Genomic DNA, 21,280 nt, shown 5'->3' on the forward strand with positions numbered 1-21,280 from the left:
AGCAACCTACATTAACCTTGTAGATTGTTATAGTAGCAATAGGTTAAAAAAAAAAAAAAAAAAAAAGGGACAAGCGGTAGAAAATGGATGGATGGATTCAAAGAGGTAAATCATCATGCAATGTTTCAAAAGATGTGGATTGTTCACAAACAACATGGGAAGGTTGTAAAAGGCAAGCACACTAGTAGACCAAAAAAACAACAAAGGGTCAAGACAGCATACTTAAAGCAATATGTCTTGAAAATGCACATCAAAACAAATGAAGAACAAATTGGGGGGAAAAAACTGGAGTCAGTCTGTGCAAGAAACTAAGAAAACGCCTGAAGTAAATGGGGATTAAATACTGAAAAACTTAACGTAAACCATCATTAACAACTAAACAGAAAACAACAAGGTTCCAATGGGCTAAGGAAAAGCCATTGTGCACTATGAATGATTGTATAAAAGTCATATTTAGTGATGACACATGAATCTGAGAAAAGCGACTGGGATGAGAATCATCACCTCCGAGTCCATGGTTCTCGCCCGGAAAAGGGTGGAGTGCCATCTCCTGGTTTAGGAAGCGATCTTGCCCCAAGAGGTGTTCAAGTACCTCTGAGTATTGTTCATGAGTAGGGGAAAAGTGGATCGTGAGATCGACAGGCGGATCGGTGCGTGTCTTCAGTAATGCGGACGCTGTATCGATCCGTTGCGGTAAAGAAGGAGCTGAGCCGGAAGGCAAAGCTCTCAATTTACCAGTTGATCTACGTTCTCATCCTCACCTATGGTCATGAACTTTGGGTTATGACCAAAAAGGACAAGATCACGGGTACAAGCGGCCAAAATGAGTTTCCTCCCATCGGTTGGCGGGGCCCTCCCTTAGAGAGAGGGTGAGAAGGTCTGTCACCTGGAAGGAGCTCAGAGTAAAGCTGCTGCTCCTCCACTACGAGAGGAGCAGATGAGGTGCATCAGGCATCTGGTCAGGATGCCACCCGTACGCCTCTATGGGGAGGTGTTTTGGGCACATCCGACTGGTAGAATGGCACGGGGAAGATCCAGGACATGTTGGGAAGACTATGTGTCCCGGCAGGCCTGGGAACGCTTCGGGATCTGGACGAAGTGGCTGAGGAGAGGGAAGTCTGGGCCTCTCTACTTAGGCTGCTGCCTCCACGACCCGACCTCGGATAAGCGGAAGAAAACGGATGGATGGATGAATCTGCATTGGGCAAGGTGATGATGCTAGAACTTTCTTTTGGTAACATTCCAATGAGATTTATGAAGACGACTGCCTGAAGAAAACATGTCCATTTCCCCAGTCATTGATAATATGGGGCTGCATGTCAGGTAATGGCAGTGGGCAGATGGTTGCCATTACATCTTCAACAAATTTAAATTGAGTTTACATTGATGTTTTGGACACTTTTCTTATTCCATCAATCAAAACAATGTTTGGGTATGATGACTTCAGTTTTCAAGATGACAATGCATCTTGCCATAGAGCAAAAACCTTTACAACTCCATGCCTCGGACACTACACGCTGTTATAAAAGCAGAGGTGGTGCAGCAAAGTACTAATGGTGTGTAGAACTACTTTTTGTTTGCTTTTCATGTTGTCATAATTTTTTTTCCTCAAACTTCAGTGATCCAAAATTTTCATTCTGCTTGATCTAAAAATAAAACTGTTATTGACCACCAATTTATTTTATTGAATTTTTTTTTTTTTAGTTTCTTAGATCCAGAAAGTTGCCATTTGAAATGAATTTGTGTATCATTTGTTCATTTGTTTTTCAATATAAAACCAAAACTAAAAAAAATGAAATAACAACTTGTTTATTCAATATGTCTGACAATGAATATAGTTTTGTGTCACATTTGTTATCTGCTTTTTTTCTACAAAATTAAACAACTGAATGAACATCCTACAAATTTTGTGATTCCATCATTTTGTAGGGGTTGTAGTTAATGCATTTAGAGCAGTGATCAATAATGATATTGATATATAATGATAATAATGTTTCCATTATTAGTATACTTGATTATTGCCATCATCTCTATTATACTAACTTTTATTTATAATTTTTAAAATGATCCTGTTTTATTTTTTGACATGATCCTGGCACTGTCAGCTATTTAAGAGGTTCCTGCTATGTAAAGCACTTTGGGCGGTATAGGATTGGGAGGTTATAACGACTGTACAGTACTTTAACTGGTACAAATTCAAAAAGGTACACAAATGGGTGAGGATTGAAGGGTATGGACATATCTTTCAAAAAGAGGCAGCCCCACTGACAAGCATTGAATTATTTTAGGTACATGCTGCTACTTTTTTGAGAGTGTACTGAATATACACAATTATTTTGTGACATGACACTGCATTAGAGCAATTTTCCTGACTTGCTGGCTCTTTTGAATCAAGAATATTTGTATAATAATATGAACATTTAGTGAAATACTGTACATTATGTATTGACGTTGAATAAAAGTACTAGTAGATCTGATCACAATATTCCAGTTTACATGATAATAACTACAATGTTAGAAGTATACAGTATCTAATCATTTAGTTTTGTCTTCATGTATTATTGAGTTACCAGAATCATTTGTCTAATGAGTACCTCATCTCAAACAGTAGCCCACAGAGGCTCTTTGTATAATCCCGTGGAAACCTTCTGCTCCCAGGATGCAACCTGAAACTGTAGGTTCTATCTACCACCTGGATAGAACACTCAGGGCCTCATCTACAAAGATCCAAAAATCTAAACAGCGTGGGCAAACTATAAAATTGCATCAATTTCTTGGAATCGCTTGCCATTTTTTTAGGAGGTTCTCTTATCGATTCTTCCGGATGGGGATGACATCATTACGCAACGTGCGTAGTGACGTCATATCGCAAAATTGCAGTGCCCGGGCGCAACAAACGCTCGAAAGTTGACTACATTTTAAATCAAATCAAATCAAATCAACTTTATTTATAGAGCACATTTAAAATTGACCACAGGGGTAGCCAAAGTGCTGTACAATGAGCAGGTTAAAAGATAAAACGAGTACCGAGCAAACACAACACAACACAAACAGAACACGATAAAAAATAAATAATTAAAATAGAATTAATAAAAACATAAAAACATAAAAACAGGATCACAGCAGGTGTATTATGGGGCGCCATTGCAGGATGGATATCACTCAGTGTTAAAAGCCATGGAATAAAAGTATGTTTTTAAGAGAGATTTAAAAACAGGAAGAGAGGAGGCTTGTCTAACACTCAGGGGTAGGTCGTTCCAGAGCTTGGGAGCAGCAACGGCGAAAGCTCTGTCACCTCTAAGCTTCAGCCTTGTGTCAGGGACCGTCAACAGCAGCTGATCGGCTGATCTTAAGGATCGGGTGGGGCAGTAAGGCTGAAGGAGGTCGGAGAGATAGGTTGGCGCCAGGTTGTTTAGACATTTAAAAACAAATAAAAGGAGTTTAAAATGTATTCGGTAACGCACAGGGAGCCAGTGAAGGGACGCTAAAATAGGGGTGATGTGCTCACGTCTGCGGGTCTGTGTTAGCAGACGAGCAGCAGAGTTCTGCACGAGCTGCAGGCGGGCGAGGGAGGCCTGGCTAATGCCAACATACAGGGCATTACAATAATCAAGACGAGTCGAGATAAAAGCGTGGATTAATTTCTCAAGATCATGTCTCGATAGAAGCGGTTTCACTTTCGCTATTTGGCGTAATTGATAAAAGCTTTTTTGAACGACGCTGCTGATTTGTTTTTCGAATTTAAAATCTGAGTCAAACTTTACCCCCAGGTTTGTGACACAGTCGCTGAGATACGGGGTCAGAGTGCCGAGGTCAACGTTGGGGGAGGGAGAGCGACTTGGACCGAACAACATAACTTCTGTTTTATCTTCATTTAGGCTCAGGAAGTTAGCTGAAAGCCAGACTTTGATGTCGTGCAGGCAGTCAATAAGACGTTGAACCGTGTTATTTTGTGCCATGGGAAAATAAATCTGGCAATCATCGGCATAAAAATGAAATGCAATACTGTACTTCCTAAAAATAGAACCAAGGGGGAGAAGGTAAAGCGCAAATAAAATTGGGGCAAGGATTGAGCCCTGGGGGACCCCATGTGGTAAAGGAGCTGTGGACGACATAAAACTGTCTACTTTTACACAAAAACTCCTGTCGGTTAGGTACGACCGGAACCAGTTGAGGGCGGCGCCCTTAATGCCCACACAGTTCTCAAGACGAGTGATTAAGGTGGCGTGGTCGACGGTGTGGAACGCAGCAGACAGATCTAAAAGCACCAGGACAACATATTTACCAGAATCAGTGGACAGGAGGATATCGTTAAAAACTTTTAGAAGCGCTGACTCTGTGCTGTGGAGGGCTTTAAAACCGGACTGGAACAGCTCAGTGATACCATTATCCTCTAAGAAGGGCAACAACTGACTGTAGACAACCTTCTCTAATATTTTGGAAATGTATGGAAGATTAGAGATAGGTCTGAAGTTAGAGAGGAGAGAGGGGTCGAGGCTGGGTTTTTTAAGTAGAGGTCGTACCACTGCATGTTTAAACTCTACTGGAACTATTCCAGAAGAGAGGCTACTATTGATAATGTTAAGGACACTTGATCCAATAGTAGCAAGTACCTCCTTAAACAGGCGAGGTGGGAGGGCATCTGCAGGAGAACCAGAGGGCTTCATATGACTAACTGTGTCACTTAAAAAAGAAAAGAAAAGGACACCGGCTCAAACTGATGGAAAACAGAAGAGAAATGCAGAGGAACAGAAGGGTCATATGAAGGCTGAGATAGACTGGCTCTAGTTGACACAATTTTGTCAGTGAAAAAATGGAGACAATTTTCACAGAATTCAAAAGAAGCATCAAAACCAGCAGATTTGGGAGCATCAATGACAGTGTTAATAGTTTTTACCAGAAAAGATTGCAACAGCGCTGCTTGTAATAATTACAAGGCTGCTAGTTCATCAAGAGGAGGACATAAAAGCAATATGCTGAAACACAGCATGCAATAATTAAAAATTAAAGTCGCGTTTTAAACCGTTCCTATCTAATCCCAGCAGCAGTAATGCTAGCACGTCATATGAATTCAACAGGTACTAACTCAACACCTATAATGTTAGCGCTATTATTTGTTCAGCTGAAATGAATGTCTTCTCATTTACATGAGCAGGACGAGAAACAGATTCTGACTGGCTCCGAGGTGGGCAGTTCCTACTCCAGTTCACATCTGCCGCGAGACGAATGTTAACGATTGACGACTAAGTTTGTGGTCAAAAGTTAGCATTTTGGGTATGTGAATGTTCAATTGTGGGGCAGCACGGTGGAAGAGGGGTTAGTGCATCTGCCTCACAATACGAAGGTCCTTAGTTCAATCCCGGGCTCGGGATCTTTCTGTGTGGAGTTTGCATGTCCTCCTCGTGACTGCGTGGGTTCCCTCCGGGTACTCCGGCTTCCTCCCACCTCCAAAGACATGCACCTGGGGATAGGCCCCTCCCACCTCCAAAGACATGCACCTGGGGATAGGCCCCTCCCACCTCCAAAGACATGCACCTGGGGATAGGCCCCTCCCACCTCCAAAGACATGCACCTGGGGATAGGTTGATTGGCAACACTAAATGGTCCCTAGTGTGTGAATGTGAGTGTGAATGTTGTCTGTCTATCTGTGTTGGCCCTGCGATGAGGTGGCAACTTGTCCAGGGTGTACCCCGCCTTCCGCCCGATTGTAGCTGAGATAGGCTCCAGCGACCCCAAAAGGGACAAGCGGTAGAAAATGGATGGATGGATGAATGTTCAATTGTAGTCAGAGAAAAGTTTCGTGTTTTCCTGCAACCAGATTTTCTTTCATTCATTATATTATACAGGTGAAACTTGTAAAATTAGAGTTTGGAGTAAAAGTCCATTCATGTCATCAATTAACTTCAATTGTGAAACTAATCTGTGATATTAATTCTTTACATGCAAAGTGAGATATGTCAAGCCTTTATTTGTTTTAATTTTGATCATCATGGCTTACAATAAATATATTGAAATATATTTCCTATATGAAAAAAAAATGCCAGCAGAAACCAAAACGAATCAATTTATTTTGTTTTGATCAGCCCCTTATAGGGCAACTGCTCTTTTTTATTTATTTTGCGTATCCTTCACAATCATTATGAAAGACAAAAACACATGTTTTTTGGGGGGGGATTTTAAAGATGATACAAACTACTTGCAAGACACTGCAAGGAGTCACCAATATAGCCTTTGAAGCCCTCTAAAACATCTTCAAAACATTTTATATGCATGCTGCAAGTAAATGTACAGACCCATTCATAACAATATGTAATATGTGCAATATTTACCATATTTTGGTCTTTTAAATCAATGTCGGAACTTCTTTCCATAGCACATTTGTTTCCGCTTCCATTGCAGCGCACGTCCGACTTCTGGCAACAAATGTGTGTTCCTACTTCAGGAAAAAAACACGTGTATGTTCTAATCATGGCAGACTTCATAACAGACAACAAAGACAACTATTTTGGAAAAAATTAGAATTCGCAACCTTATCTTTTTGAAGCTGAATATACGGAGGAAGAACTCCTGCTTATAGAAGCGAGCACAACAAGAGGCTGAATTGTTGGCGCAGACAGAAGCCAAGAGTGTGAGGTTGGCGTGACATCGTCACGCTGCAAATGTGGAACTTTGAGCCAAGCTATGCCGAAATAAATATATTGCTTACCCAAATCAACTGGAAACATCCAGCTAGACCAAACGGACAACTGTCCATCGAGTAAGTCACTATAATGTTGATCATGAAACATGCATCACATCACAGTACAACTACACTGTAAAAAAAAATTCTGTAAAAAAACGGTCATCTACTGGCAGCTATGGCTGCCAAACGAAAACCATAAAATTAGAGTAAAACATTGTAAACCAAATAATGATCAAAAACATTATATTTACAGAAATTGTCATGAAACGTTTTGCGGAAAAATATCGTAATTTTACAGATTTTTACTAAATTATTAAGTGACGATGCAAACAGTTCTGCAGAAAAATACCTTTATTCTTCAGCACGGGTGTCTAACTCTGGCCCGCGGGCCAAATTTGGCCCGCCGTGGAATTTCTCTTGGCCCTTGAGCCCATATCAAATTAACACTAAAGCTGGCCCGCCGATTATATATTGCGGCGGTGCCGCGGTAACACCGCATTCACCGCTAATTCTAATACTTGCCAACCCTCCCAGGAGTCTTCCAAACTTCAGCGCCCCTCCCGAAAATCGTCAGGTCTGCTTTTCAGCCAGTCCAACGAGTGCTGGCCCAGTCACATAACATGTGCAGCTTTTGAACGTACACACAATTGAATGCAATGCATACTTCATCAACAGCGATACAGGTTACACTGAGGGTAGCCGAATAAAAAAACTTTTCCACTATTAGAAATATACGCCACACTGTGAATCCACACCAAACAAGAATGACAAACACATTTCGGGAGAACATCCGCACCGTAACACAACATAAACACAACAGAACAAATACCCAGAACCCTTTGCAGCACTAACTCTTCCGGGACGCTACAGGGTGTGTGTGTGTGTGTGTGTGTGTGTGTGTGCGGGGGGAGGTTTGGTGGTAGCGGGGGTGTATTTTGTAGCGTCCCGGAAGAGTTAGTGCTGCAAAGGATTCTGGGTATTTGTTCTGATGTGTTTATGTTGTGTTACGGTGCGGATGTTCTCCCGAAATGTGTTTGTCATTCTTGTTTGGTGTGGATTCACAGTGTGGGGTATATTTCTAACAGTGTTAAAGTTTTTTATACTGGCACCCTCAGTGTAACCTGTATCACTGTTGATGAAGTATGCGTTGCATTCACGTGTGTGTGCTTACAGAAGCCGCACATATCTTGTGACTGGGTCTGAACGATGTTAGAATGGATGAAAAGCGGACGTGACGATAGCTCGTAGAGTACGTTAAAGGCAGTGCATTTAAGGCACGCCCCCAAGACTGTGGTCCGGGTGGACGAGATATAATGACTGATGAACACCTTCGTTCGATAATGAAGGTTGCCTCAGCTCAAAGCCTGAGCCCGACATTAATGAACTAGCATCCAAGAAAAGATGCCAGGCATCTGGCTTGGGCACATCAGATTAGATCAGTGTGTTACAAACTGAGCAGTTTAAAGTCCTGAATGGTTGGTTTATTCATTATTTTATTTTCAAATGTATTAGCCTGTGGAAAAAGTTATTGTTATTTACTTCAGAAGGCTGCAAATAGAAAAGAGGCATTCAATTTTTATTTAAATTAATTTGATATGCCATTGATATTTTTTAATTATTATTATTATTATTATTTGAAACTCAATTTTGCATGTCACTATAAAGTTATATAAGCCTTGCTTGTTCAATATTCAATGCAAAACTTGTTTGGGTCCCTATTAAAAGGTTCATTTGTTCAACCTTGGCCCGCAGCTTTGTTCAGTTTTAAATTTTGGCCCACTCTGTTTTTGAGTTTGACACCCCTGTGTTAGATTGTTAGTATGGACAGAGACTTTTATATAACAAGCTACATATTTAATGAAAGATAATTACTGTAATTTTACATACATTTTAAAGTAATTTAAGAAAACAGAAAATGCTATGTATAATTGATTTGGTATTTTTCTGTAAAAAAAAATAAAATAGAAATATACATAGTTTGTCATTACTGGCATATTACTTAAAATAACAGACGGACTGTTTATTTACAGATAATGTCTTCAATTCTACAGATTTATAAACAGTTTAACAGTACAGTACGTACACTGTCGAGCTAGCTGTGTACAAAGAAAACATGAAATATGGGCTAATACTTTACAGATACTGTAATATGATTGTTCATGTTTTTCAGTCAGTACAGATTGGTGTCCTATCGCATTGTGTTGTGTATTATAAACTCCAAAGCCATTCAGCTGCTGACAAAGTGACTATTACCTCTTGCTGTCGCCAGTTTACGGCTAATGTTGTAGCATGTTGTTACTACGCTAGCAAAAACAATGTCGTTACAGCTTGGTTATTATACAGCTGACGGAACATAAATGAAGTATTGACATTTTTTTAGATGCATTTCTAAAGTGATTTAGAGGCAGAATAGATTGCTCCCATTAGCTGCATTGCTTGCCACCTAAAACAAGACCATTATTACAAGTTAGAATGCAAAAAAAAAAATGTTTCTTGTCTCATAAGGATTGTGAACGATAAGCAAAATTCAACAAAAAAAATAGTGCAATTCCCCTTTTAATCATCCAGCAACTATGAAATTATACAATTATTTTGATGAACATGTCTATTTTTTTTTTTATTTCAGTCAGTTCAAATATGTTGACACACACAGACGGAGGATTCTTTGTTCATTTTCTGTGATCGCCTCCTTTTTCACAGCCATGTGTGCGTAACTAAGCCAGTTTGCACGCGCATTTCAAACGTGCTAAAAATAGACGCAAAACAGCGGTTGCCAAACACTTTCAGTCTTGATGAATCACATTGCGAGCGCTAAATGATTATATTTGCTTCTACTCCTCCCACTATTGTGGTGGTTCTACTGAATATTCTGCATGTGCGGGAAGACAGACACTCTAAATGTAATAAGCTCCCTAATTTGCTCTTTTAAGAAACGCAATGCTCTGCACACGAGCTTAGTAGATCAGCTTTGCATGCGCCATAATGTTTGCACATGTTTTAATCCACGCAAACAAGCAGGCGTGTCAAACTCGTTTTAGATCGGGGGCCACATGGAGAAAAATCTACTCCCAAGTGGGTAAAATCACAGCACGATAACTTAAAAATAAAGACAACTTCAGATTGTTTTCTTTGTTTAAAAATAGAGCAAGCACATTCTGAAAATGTACAAATCATAATGTTGTTGTTGTTGTTTTTACACTTACATGTTGCGGTTAATAGTATTCTATCTTTATTTGTCCTTATTTATACTTTGTGAATAAATTATGTGATAACGTTCATCAGTCAACTCATTGGTGTTCATTTTCAATATATCAAGATAAAAAAAATAGTATTAAAATCAAATTATAGGATGTTATTTATGTAGTTTGCTCATTTTTCTCGACTGGTGTACTAACAAACATCCATCCATCCATTTTCTACCATGTGTTTTTATTTTTTTTTATTTTTACATATCAATCAATCAATCAATCAATCTTTATTTATATAGCCCTAAATCACAAGTGTCTCAAAGGGCTGCACAAGCCACAACGACATCCTCGGTACAAAGCCCACATACGGGCAAGGAAAAACTCACCCCAGTGGGACGTCGATGTGAATGACTATGAGAAACCTTGGAGAGGACCGCATATGTGGGTAACCCCCCCCCCCCCCCTCTAGGGGAGACCGAAAGCAATGGATGTCGAGTGGGTCTGACATAATATTGTGAGAGTCCAGTCCATAGTGGATCCAACATAATAGTAAGAGTCCAGTCCATAGTGGGGCCAGCAGGACACCATCCCGAGCGGAGACGGGTCAGCAGCGCAGAGATGTTCCCAGCCGATGCACAGGCGAGCGGTCCACCCCGGGTCCCGACTCTGGACAGCCAGCACTTCATCCATGGCCACCAGACCTGTGCCCCCCCCCTCAAGGAAAAGGGGAGCAGAGGAGAAAAGAAAAGAAACGGCAGATCAACTGGTCTAACAGGGGGGCTATTTAAAGGCTAGAGTATACAAATGAGTTTTAAGATGGGACTTAAATGCTTCTACTGAGGTAGCATCTCTAATTTTTACCGGGAGGGCATTCCATAGTACTGGAGCCCCAATAGAAAACGCTCTATAGCCCGCAGACTTTTTTTGGGCTCTGGGAATCACTAATAAACCGGAGTTCTTTGAACGCAGATTTCTTGCCGGGACATATGGTACAATGCAATCGACAAGATAGGACGGAGCTAGACCGTGTAGTATTTTATACGTAAGTAGTAAAACCTTAAAGTCGCATCTTAAGTGCACAGGAAGCCAGTGCAGGTGAGCCAGTATAGGCGTAATATGATCAAACTTTCTTGTTCTTGTCAAAAGTCTAGCAGCCGCATTTTGTACCAACTGTAATTTTTTAATGCTAGACATAGGGAGACCCGAAAATAATACGTTACAGTAGTCGAGACGAGACGTAACGAACGCATGAATAATGATCTCAGCGTCGCTAGTGGATAAAATAGAACGAATTTTAGCGATATTACGGAGATGAAAGAAGGCCGTTTTAGTAACACTCTTAATGTGTGACTCAAACGAGAGAGTTGGGTGGAAGATAATACCCAGATTCTTTACTGATTCGCCTTGTGTAATTGTTTGGTTGTCAAATGTTAAGGTGGTATTATTAAATAATATGTACCATAATCTACAAAGATACAAATAATTGCTATTGTGCCATCTAGTGGACACATTTAGAACAGCAGTTTCTTTCATTCAAAAATGTTGGCTCATTTTTATACTTCGCAAAGCCATCCCACGGGCCGGATAAAACCTGCCGTACATTTGACATCCCTACCCGAGAGGTTCTTTTTTATACAAAAGTGATATTTTATTTTGGCTTCTTAGAGCTACAACCAAGGTGCTGAAATGATTAAGTAAAACCACACCTTGAGGTCTCAAAGTTAATGTTTCACTGCTGGTAACGATGGGGTTACTTAAGTTTCGTTCAAGTACTTTAGAGTGGCGACAAAAATTCCATTTTAGTGCCCATTTCTTGTTCCTCAGGTCGGCTGAGGAGGTGAAGCCCAGTTGCTGCCTTGTTGTGGAGGAAGATGAGGGCTTCAGTGACTGGAGCCACAGATTGGAGAAACGTAATGATCGTGAACACTTCAGGGTCAAGGAGCATGAGGCACCTTCAACCATGCAGTGCAAAGCAGAGAGAGTTGAGGAGAATGAAAAAGTGCAACAGAGGAATATGTTTCTCCAATCTGCAGGAAGCTCCCCTGTAAGGGTATTGTACCTGTATGCTTTACAACTGATCAATAATAATCAGACTTTTAGATTTTTTTTAAATTATGGTCACATTTTATGTTTACTTTTAGAAAAAGGAAGCAAAGCTATCGTACAAGTCAACTGCGTTTCCGTCACAAGATGCGACACAACAGGACTTTGACCAACCAGCAGACAAAACGCTCCACACGGCCAGTGGAAGGATGAGACCACACTCACAGTATTTGCTTTTTGCTTCACTTATTATGTATCCATCCACTAACGCTGATTGACATGGCGTGTATATTATGTTAATACAGTATAGGGATGGAACGATTAACGTTATAATGATAAACCAATTATGCAGTGTATAAAAGTTAGTGTTGTAAAATTCAATGTAGCCTATAAAAAAATCAGTGTTTAAACATTCAGTGTTTAAAAATGCAGTCTATAAAAATTCAGTGTAAAAAAAAAAAAATTCAGCTTTTTAAAATTCAGTGGAAAAAATTCAGTATTTAAAAATTCTGTGTAAAAAAATTACATGTGGAAAAAAATTACATGTGTAAAAATTCAGTGTGTAAAAATTCAGTGATTAAAAATTCAGTGTTTAAAAAATTCAGTCTATAAAAATTCAGTGTAAAAAAATATTCAGCTTTTTAAAATTCAGTGGAAAAAATTCAGTATTTAAAAATTCAGTGGAAAAAAATTACATGTTTAAAAATTCCGTGTATAAAAATTCAGTGTGTAAAAATTCAGTGTTTAAAAATTCAGTGTAAAAAAATTCAGTGTATAAAAATTCAGTGTAAAAAATGTCATTGCTGGAAAAAAAAGCTGTGTATTGAAGACACAAATGCACCTCTATACCCAGCCTGTGTAGTCCTGTAGTGAACAATGTCAAATGAGGTGACATTCAGACCGTTGTTGGAGATGGAAGTAATCAGAGTGGAACTTTTATAATACATATTAATCCACGCCCCCGCCACCCCGTAAGGGACAAGCGGTAGAAAATGGATGGATGGAAGTCGTGCTCATATTTGCACATTTCTTTGCTGAGACGATCTTCAATTTGCTCTATTTGTTTTGTTTTGGCGGATTTAAAAAAGGCGGGCAAAAAAAAGACAGATTAGGACAAGAAATGATACTGGACCAAAAAAAAGTCAACCAATCACAGCTCTGCAGTCCATGTCATGGTCATTATTTTTTGGAGGTTCACGTCAAAAGGGATTTGGAGGGGGAGGAGCGAGCTGGTGTGGCTTCTAGGAATGCGGTGACACTAGCATAATGACCTTCCACTGTCCCTTCATCTACTTACATATCCAAATGAGAAATTCGGAACATGGCAGGCCAGCGTCTCATTTAGTTTTTGACTATTTTATATTACATGCAAAAAAAACTACATATATTGAACTTTTTTATTTGTTTTAAGAGACACACATTTAAAAAAAAATCTGCTTACTGTGCTATATATTACATACCATGAAATAAATCACATTTTCTTGTGAACAGCGAAGGTGTCTGCATGGCAGACCTCCAAGTGAAAGAAGAAGAAGAAGAAGAAATACAGCAGATTTTGCAGAGGGAGTGGAGGTCAGACCACAGCAGGAGCAAACCCTCGTATGGTGATGACCAAGAGGAAGGGGAGCTAAACCTTTTACATGACAAAGTGCAAGACAGGCATATGGAGGTTGCGCAAAAGCCAAGGCTGCAGGTCAGTTTATTTACTATTATGAAACTACATTTGTGACTTCTGCTTCTCTTAGTTTCACTGCTCTCTCTAATACTAGGAAGAAGCCCGATGATGTCATAGACCAGGTGTCGAAACTTTTTTCACTGAGGAAACATCAAACACATTGTAGGACCCGTAGCGTCCCAGATTACGCTAAAAAGATCTCGTAATGCATGTTTTTGTCATGATCCGTGGACCGGATCATGTTTTGTTATGTTCTGTTAGTTTTGGACTGCATTAGTTCCTGTTTTTTGTGCACCCTTGTTTTTTTTTTAGTTAATTATTATTTCCACCTGCCTCTGATTAATGTTCACCCGCTCACCTGCTGCCTGAGCAGTAATCAGAGGCATTATTTAAGCCTGCCTTTGCCGGTCAGTCGGCCTGGCATCATTGTTTGCCTCATGCCTTGCCACGTAAGTCTTGTTAGTTTCATGCCACAGTTATTGGAGTATTGCTTGTCCATAGTCCATGCTAAGTGTTAGCTTCTGTTTCCTGCGCTAAGTTTTTGTGCTTTAGCTCCAAGTGAGATCAGCGCGTTGTGCCTTCGCCTTGTGTTCCTTTTTGTTTGTACCCCTTTGAGTTTTGGATAATTAAATCATGTTCCTACCTTCAAGTCCTGTCCGGAGTCGTCCGTTTGCATCCCGGGAGAACGAATCTCGCAGTAAGCTGCAACCAAACCGTGACAGTTTTGATCTTGAAAATGAATCTGGCTGTCATTTACCTTAAAATCCATTGGTTTTTGAGTAATAACTGACTGTATATGCCGCCCCCTCTTTGTGCGATGTCATCTACAGAACTTGAGCCCATTTCCTCGCATATTGTGGATAAAAGAATGTAAAACTAATGTTTTTTTCACTTCTTTGCATGTTTTGTCGCTCTGGTCCATACTTTAAAACTGATATGGTTAACATTAGGGGTGTGGGAAAAAATCGATTCGAATTTGAATCGCGATTCTCACGTTGTGCGATTCTGAATCGATTCTTATTTTTTTAAAATCCATCCATCCATCCATCTTCTTCCGCTTATCCGAGGTCGGGTCGCGGGGGCAGCAGCCTAAGCAGGGAAGCCCAGACTTCCCTCTCCCCAGCCACTTCGTCCAGCTCTTCCTGTGGGACCCCGAGGCGTTCCCAGGCCAGCCGAGAGACATAGTCTTCCCAACGTGTCCTGGGTCTTCCCCGCGGCCTCCTACCGGTCGGACGTGCCCTAAACACCTCCCTAGGGAGGCGTTCGGGTGGCATCCTAACCAGATGCCCGAACCACCTCATCTGGCTCCTCTCGATGTGGAGGAGCAGCGGCTTTACTTTAAGCTCCTCCCGGATGGCAGAGCTTCTCACCCTATCTCTAAGGGAGAGCCCCGCCACCCGGCGGGAGAAACTCATTTCGGCCGCTTGTACCCGTGATCTTGTCCTTTCGGTCATAACCCAAAGCTCAAGACCATAGGTGAGGATGGGAACGTAGATCGACCGGTAAATTGAGAGCTTTGCCTTCCGGCTCAGCTCCTTCTTCACCACAACGGATCAATACAGCGTCCGCATTACTGAAGACGCCGCACCGATCCGCCTGTCGATCTCCCGATCCACTCTTCCCTCACTCGTGAACAAGACTCCGAGGTACTTGAACTCCTCCACTTGGGGCAAGATCTCCTCCCCAACCCGGAGATGGCACTCCACCCTTTTCCGGGCGAGAACCATGGACTCGGACTTGGAGGTGCTGATTCTCATCCCAGTCGCTTCACACTCAGCTGCGAACCGATCCAGTGAGAGCTGAAGATCCTGGCCAGATGAAGCCATCAGGACCACATCATCTGCAAAAAGCAGAGACCTAATCCTGCAGCCACCAAACCAGATCCCCTCAACGCCTTGACTGCACCTAGAAATTCTGTCCATAAAAGTTATGAACAGAATCGGTGACAAAGGGCAGCCTTGGCGGAGTCCAACCCTCACTGGAAACGTGTCCGAATTACTACCGGCAATGCGAACCAAGCTCTGGCACTGATCATACAGGGAGCGGACTGCCACAATCAGACAGTCCGATACCCCGTACTCTCTGAGCACTCCCCACAGGACTTCCCGAGGGACACGGTCGAATGCCTTCTCCAAGTCCACAAAACACATGTAGACTGGTTGGGCAAACTCCCATGCACCCTCAAGGACCCTGCGGAGAGTATAGAGCTGGTCCACAGTTCCACGACCAGGACGAAAACCACACTGTTCCTCCTGAATCCGAGGTTCGACTATCCGGCGTAGCCTCCTCTCCAGTACACCTGAATAGACCTTACCGGGAAGGCTGAGGAGTGTGATCCCACGATAGTTAGAACACACCCTCCGGTTCCCCTTCTTAAAGAGAGGAACCACCACCCCGGTCTGCCAATCCAGTGGCACCGCCCCCGATGTCCACGCGATGCTGCAGAGTCTTGTCAACCAAGACAGCCCCACAGCATCCAGAGCCTTAAGGAACTCCGGGCGGATCTCATCTACCCCCGGGGCCTTGCCACCGAGGAGCTTTTTAACTACCTCAGCAACCTCAGCCCCAGAAATAGGAGAACCCACCACAGACTCCCCAGGCACTGCTTCCTCATAGGAAGACGTGTTGGTGGGATTGAGGAGGTCTTCGAAGTATTCCCTCCACCGATCCACAACATCCGCAGTCGAGGTCAGCAGAACACCATCCTCGCCATACACGGTGTTGATAGTGCACTGCTTCCCCTTCCTGAGGCGGCGGATGGTGGTCCAGAATCGCTTCGAAGCCGTCCGGAAGTCGTTTTCCATGGCCTCACCGAACTCCTCCCATGTCCGAGTTTTTGCCTCTGCGACCGCTGAAGCCGCACACCGCTTGGCCTGTCGGTACCTGTCCGCTGCCTCAGGAGTCCTATGAGCCAAAAGAACCCGATAGGACTCCTTCTTCAGCTTGACGGCATCCCTCACCGCCGGTGTCCACCAACAGGTTCTAGGATTACCGCCACGACAAGCACCAACTACCTTGCGGCCACAGCTCCAATCAGCCGCCTCGACAATAGAGGCGCGGAACATGGTCCATTCGGACTCAATGTCCAGCACCTACCTCGTGACATGTTCAAAGTTCTTCCGGAGGTGGGAATTGAAACTCTCTCTGACAGGAGACTCTGCCAGACGTTCCCAGCAAACCCTCACAATGCGTTTGGGCCTGCCAGGTCTGTCCGGCATCCTCCCCCACCATCGCAGCCAACTCACCACCAGGTGGTGATCGGTAGAAAGCTCCGCCCCTCTCTTCACCCGAGTGTCTCATTTTAAAAAAATAGTTTTTTTATTTTTTTATTTTTTCATTTTATTTTATTTTTATTTTATTTTTTTTAATTAATCAATCCAACAAAACAATACACAGCAATACCATAACAATGCAATCCAATTCCAAAACCAAACCCGACCCAGCAACACTCAGAACTGCAATAAACAGAACAATTGAGAGGAGACACAAACACCACACAGAACAAACCAAAAGTAGTGAAACAAAAATGAATATTATCAACAACAGTATCAATATTAGTTACAATTTCAACATAGCAGTGATTAAAAATCCCTCATTGACATTATCATTAGACATTTATAAAAAAGAACACTTGTGTCACAGTGGCTTACACTTGTATCGCATCTCATAAGCTTGACAACACACTGTGTCCAATATTTGCACAGAAGATAAAATAAGTCATATTTTTGGTTCATTTAATAGTTGAAACAAATGTACATTATTGCAATCAGTTGATAAAACATTGCCCTATACAATTATAAAAGCTTTTTAGTCTGCTTGCATGTCAGCAGACTGGGGTAGATCCTGCTGAAGTCCTATGTATTGAATGAATAGACAATCCTTTTGAATCGGGAAAAAATTGTTTTTGAATCGAGAATCGTGTTGAATTGAAACATTTTTTATTTTGAATTGAATCTTGACCCCAAGAATTGATATTGAATCGAATCGTGAGACACCCAAAGATTCAGAGCCCTCGTTAACATTATGAGCAAAAAATATAAAATAATAACATAAAATAATCGCCATTTCCAGACTTCCCTGTGCTTACATCTCTTCTTCCATAGAAACCATAGCCTGTGTCCTTATGCCTTTCAGCATTTCCTCAACCATCTTACGATGACACAAAAGTGGCTTACCTAATCATTCTCTCGTTTTTGATCCCCAGGTCAACTCTTCTTTCTCCATGTTTCCACATGTTCTGACTCAGTGTTACTCCACTTGAGGGTGGTCCTGATTTTCTAGGTCGTATTTGGCTTGAGTCTTTTAAATCTTTTCCATCCAAACACCGACCAAAACCCTTCCTCTTTGAAGTCACAGTCATAAAAATGAACGTTGCAAATTACACTTCTCTTGGTCCGTCCTATTTTGTGCAAGTCAGTTTGAATAAAGTGGTCCATAATTTCCTCATATTACCGTCATTTACAAATGTATGCCGGCTGACCCCTTCTTTAGCTGTATTACTACAACCCAGTGGCGGGCTGTGCATTTCTCACCTCGGCCTTCAGTGATGTCCTACTTAGTCCGACTTCACCTCTCAAAATATGGTAATCTATGTCACCACATGGACACGGCTGGAGATACTATACAGAAACACACTTGTTCGATACTGTGCATTGAACTTAGCAGTGTACAAAAGGGTCTATTTTTCGGCGCATTTAACATTCAATAAACCCACTTCAGCAATTAAAACATATCTTACGTGGTTCTGTCATAATGAAAATAATTGTATAAAACAAATGAAACATTAAAAAAATTAAGAAATGAAATATTTGAACTCATAATTTGTAGCACCCATCCGACGCCGTATAAGCCAGTGGTACCGCATGTAGTCGTTTAATTTGTGTGAAAGTGGCGGGAAAACCATTTTGCCACCGGTGTTGTGCCATAATGTGATTGCCTGCCAAAAATGTATTTCCTTCGCGGGAGCGCGCACCGCTCGCTAAACCTGTATTGCTTGGCTTTCTCTGTCCACAGCGGATTACTAGGTGTAAGACATACACTTTTCTGTGGCTTTCTATGGCTCATATGGTTCCGGTGCCACTTTCTGTTTTCATTTTTTTTGATTGGATACTCACTTGGGACTCCCAAGTGAGTATCCAATCACAGCGTTCGGCCAGCTAAAATGCCTTACTGACAACACGTGATCTGATTGGCTATCGCAACTGTCTATCACTTCTATGTGTCCGTTCACTTACAGTGCAAAGACGCCCACATTGTTGATTCTGAAGGCCCTGGGCAGATTTGGTACAGCATGGCAACATAAGCTATCTGAAATCTGATTGGCTACAAACTCTAAACTAAAAACAACAGCATTGGGAGGAGCATAATATGACATGAAGAGAATATGTAAGGTCTATTCAGGTGTACTGGAGAGGAGGCTACGCCGGATAGTCGAACCTCGGATTCAGGAGGAACAGTGTGGTTTTCGTCCTGGTCGTGGAACTGTGGACCAGCTCTATACTCTCGGCAGGGTCCTTGAGGGTGCATGGGAGTTTGCCCAACCAGTCTACATGTGTTTTGTGGACTTGGAGAAGGCATTCGACCGTGTCCCTCGGGAAGTCCTGTGGGGAGTGCTCAGGGAGTATGGGGTATCGGACTGTCTGATTGTGGCAGTCCGCTCCCTGTATGATCAGTGCCAGAGCTTGGTCCGCATTGCCGGCAGTAAGTCAGACACGTTTCCAGTGAGGGTTGGACTCCGCCAAGGCTGCCCTTTGTCACCGATTCTGTTCATAACTTTTATGGACAGAATTTCTAGGCACAGTCAAGGCGTTGAGGGGATCTGGTTTGGTGGCTGCAGGATTAGGTCTCTGCTTTTTGCAGATGATGTGGTCCTGATGGCTTTATCTGGCCAGGATCTTCAGCTCTCGCTGGATCGGTTCGCAGCCGAGTGTGAAGCGACTGGGATGAGAATCAGCACCTCCAAGTCCGAGTCCATGGTTCTCGCCCGGAAAAGGGTGGAGTGCCATCTCCGGGTTGGGGAGGAGATCTTGCCCCAAGTGGAGGAGTTCAAGTACCTCGGAGTCTTGTTCACGAGTGAGGGAAGAGTGGATCGTGAGATCGACAGGCGGATCGGTGCGGCGTCTTCAGTAATGCGGACGCTGTATCGATCCGTTGTGGTGAAGAAGGAGCTGAGCCGGAAGGCAAAGCTCTCAATTTACCGGTCGATCTACGTTCCCATCCTCACCTATGGTCATGAGCTTTGGGTTATGACCGAAAGGACAAGATCACGGGTACAAGCGGCTGAAATGAGTTTCCTCCGCCGGGTGGCGGGGCTCTCCCTTAGAGATAGGGTGAGAAGCTCTGCCATCCGGGAGGAGCTCAAAGTAAAGCCGCTGCTCCTCCACATCGAGAGGAGCCAGATGAGGTGGTTCGGGCATCTGGTCAGGATGCCACCCGAACGCCTCCCTAGGGAGGTGTTTAGGGCACGTCCGACCGGTAGGAGGCCGCGGGGAAGACCCAGGACACGTTGGGAAGACTATGTCTCCCGGCTGGCCTGGGAACGCCTCGGGGTCCCACAGGAAGAGCTGGACGAAGTGGCTGGGGAGAGGGAAGTCTGGGCTTCCCTGCTTAGGCTGCTGCCCCCGCGACCCGACCTCGGATAAGCGGAAGAAGATGGATGGATGGATGGAGAATATGAATGCTTTTAGATATTTAGGGAAAGTAAATTAAACATTTTACCTGTAGACATCATTTTTAGGTTTGGAACTATGAAACAATTTTATCAATTAGAGGGGGCCTTTTAAGAAGCTTAAAGCGATCTAATTTAGGGCAACACATCTCAGCTTTGTATTACAGTATATATTTAAAAAAACAGCAAATTAGTGTAATGCTAATTAATAATGCATTGTTTTGCATTACAAGGTGAGTGATATGTTAAATGGCAGGAAAAGACACCAAGAGAAGGCATGACAACTTTGTTGTTTAAAAAATATTAAGGCCATACAATGAGACTGTAAAAATAATGAACAGGCATAAGAGATACATAAAACAGTGGAAGTCGCTCAGAAATATTGTGCTATTTTAGTCTAATGTTGTTGTTGTTTTTTCCGCAGAGGTCTAGGGAAGAACGATCTCGGTGGGATGAGGACCGATCTGTGGGGTCTGCAGTTTCTGTTTGCAGCAGTGAAGAAGAGGATGCATTAAACTGCTATGGTCCCATGAGTCCAACATTCAAGGTAAGATAAACAATCGGGTTTGCAGATACAGGTAAGTGTGATTGGTTGGAATTTAGGGATAAACACACTCAATCTGAGGAGTGAAGTCAAAGCTTGAGACTTACAACTCCATTCATTTTTCCCGGGTCATCAGGGGGAAACTCTGCAATAGGCAACGGGGAAATACCAATTTAAAAAAAAAGCAACACAGCACTAACTCCTCACTAAAAAAATAAATTACAAAATAAGGAATCAAAGCCAAAAATAGCAAAAGTCATCGATTCACATCCGAATCACGATTCTGACATTTATATCGACATCTCAAGAATCGTAATTAAATTGAATGTTGAGTTGTTGTAAGATTCACATCCCTAATTGCGGATCCTGATACGTATACTCTTTACCTATTTTGTGATTTTGCCTCTAATTGTAGGGCTGCACGGTGGAACAGGGGTTAGTGCATGTGCCTTACAATTAGGAGGTCCTGGGTTTAATTGAT

At 42.4% G+C, this 21,280-nt stretch overlaps 1 protein-coding gene across 2 annotated transcripts in view; it reads left to right on the forward strand.

Moving 5' to 3' along the window:
* The window catches only part of LOC133579567 (uncharacterized), a 78,449-nt gene that overhangs the window by 24,436 nt on the left and 32,733 nt on the right, over window positions 1-21,280 (forward strand). Inside the window, exons 3-6 of one of the 2 annotated variants that reach the window (XM_061934056.1) lie at window positions 11,695-11,920; window positions 12,012-12,139; window positions 13,405-13,606; window positions 20,680-20,802. In XM_061934056.1, the coding sequence (XP_061790040.1) occupies window positions 11,695-11,920; window positions 12,012-12,139; window positions 13,405-13,606; window positions 20,680-20,802 (679 nt within the window). The remainder of the gene's footprint in view (window positions 1-11,694; window positions 11,921-12,011; window positions 12,140-13,404; window positions 13,607-20,679; window positions 20,803-21,280) is intronic. The other variant, XM_061934057.1, reaches the window with a different exon arrangement.

This window comes from Nerophis lumbriciformis, linkage group LG15, assembly GCF_033978685.3.
Source record: "Nerophis lumbriciformis linkage group LG15, RoL_Nlum_v2.1, whole genome shotgun sequence".
Lineage (NCBI taxonomy): Eukaryota > Metazoa > Chordata > Actinopteri > Syngnathiformes > Syngnathidae > Nerophis > Nerophis lumbriciformis.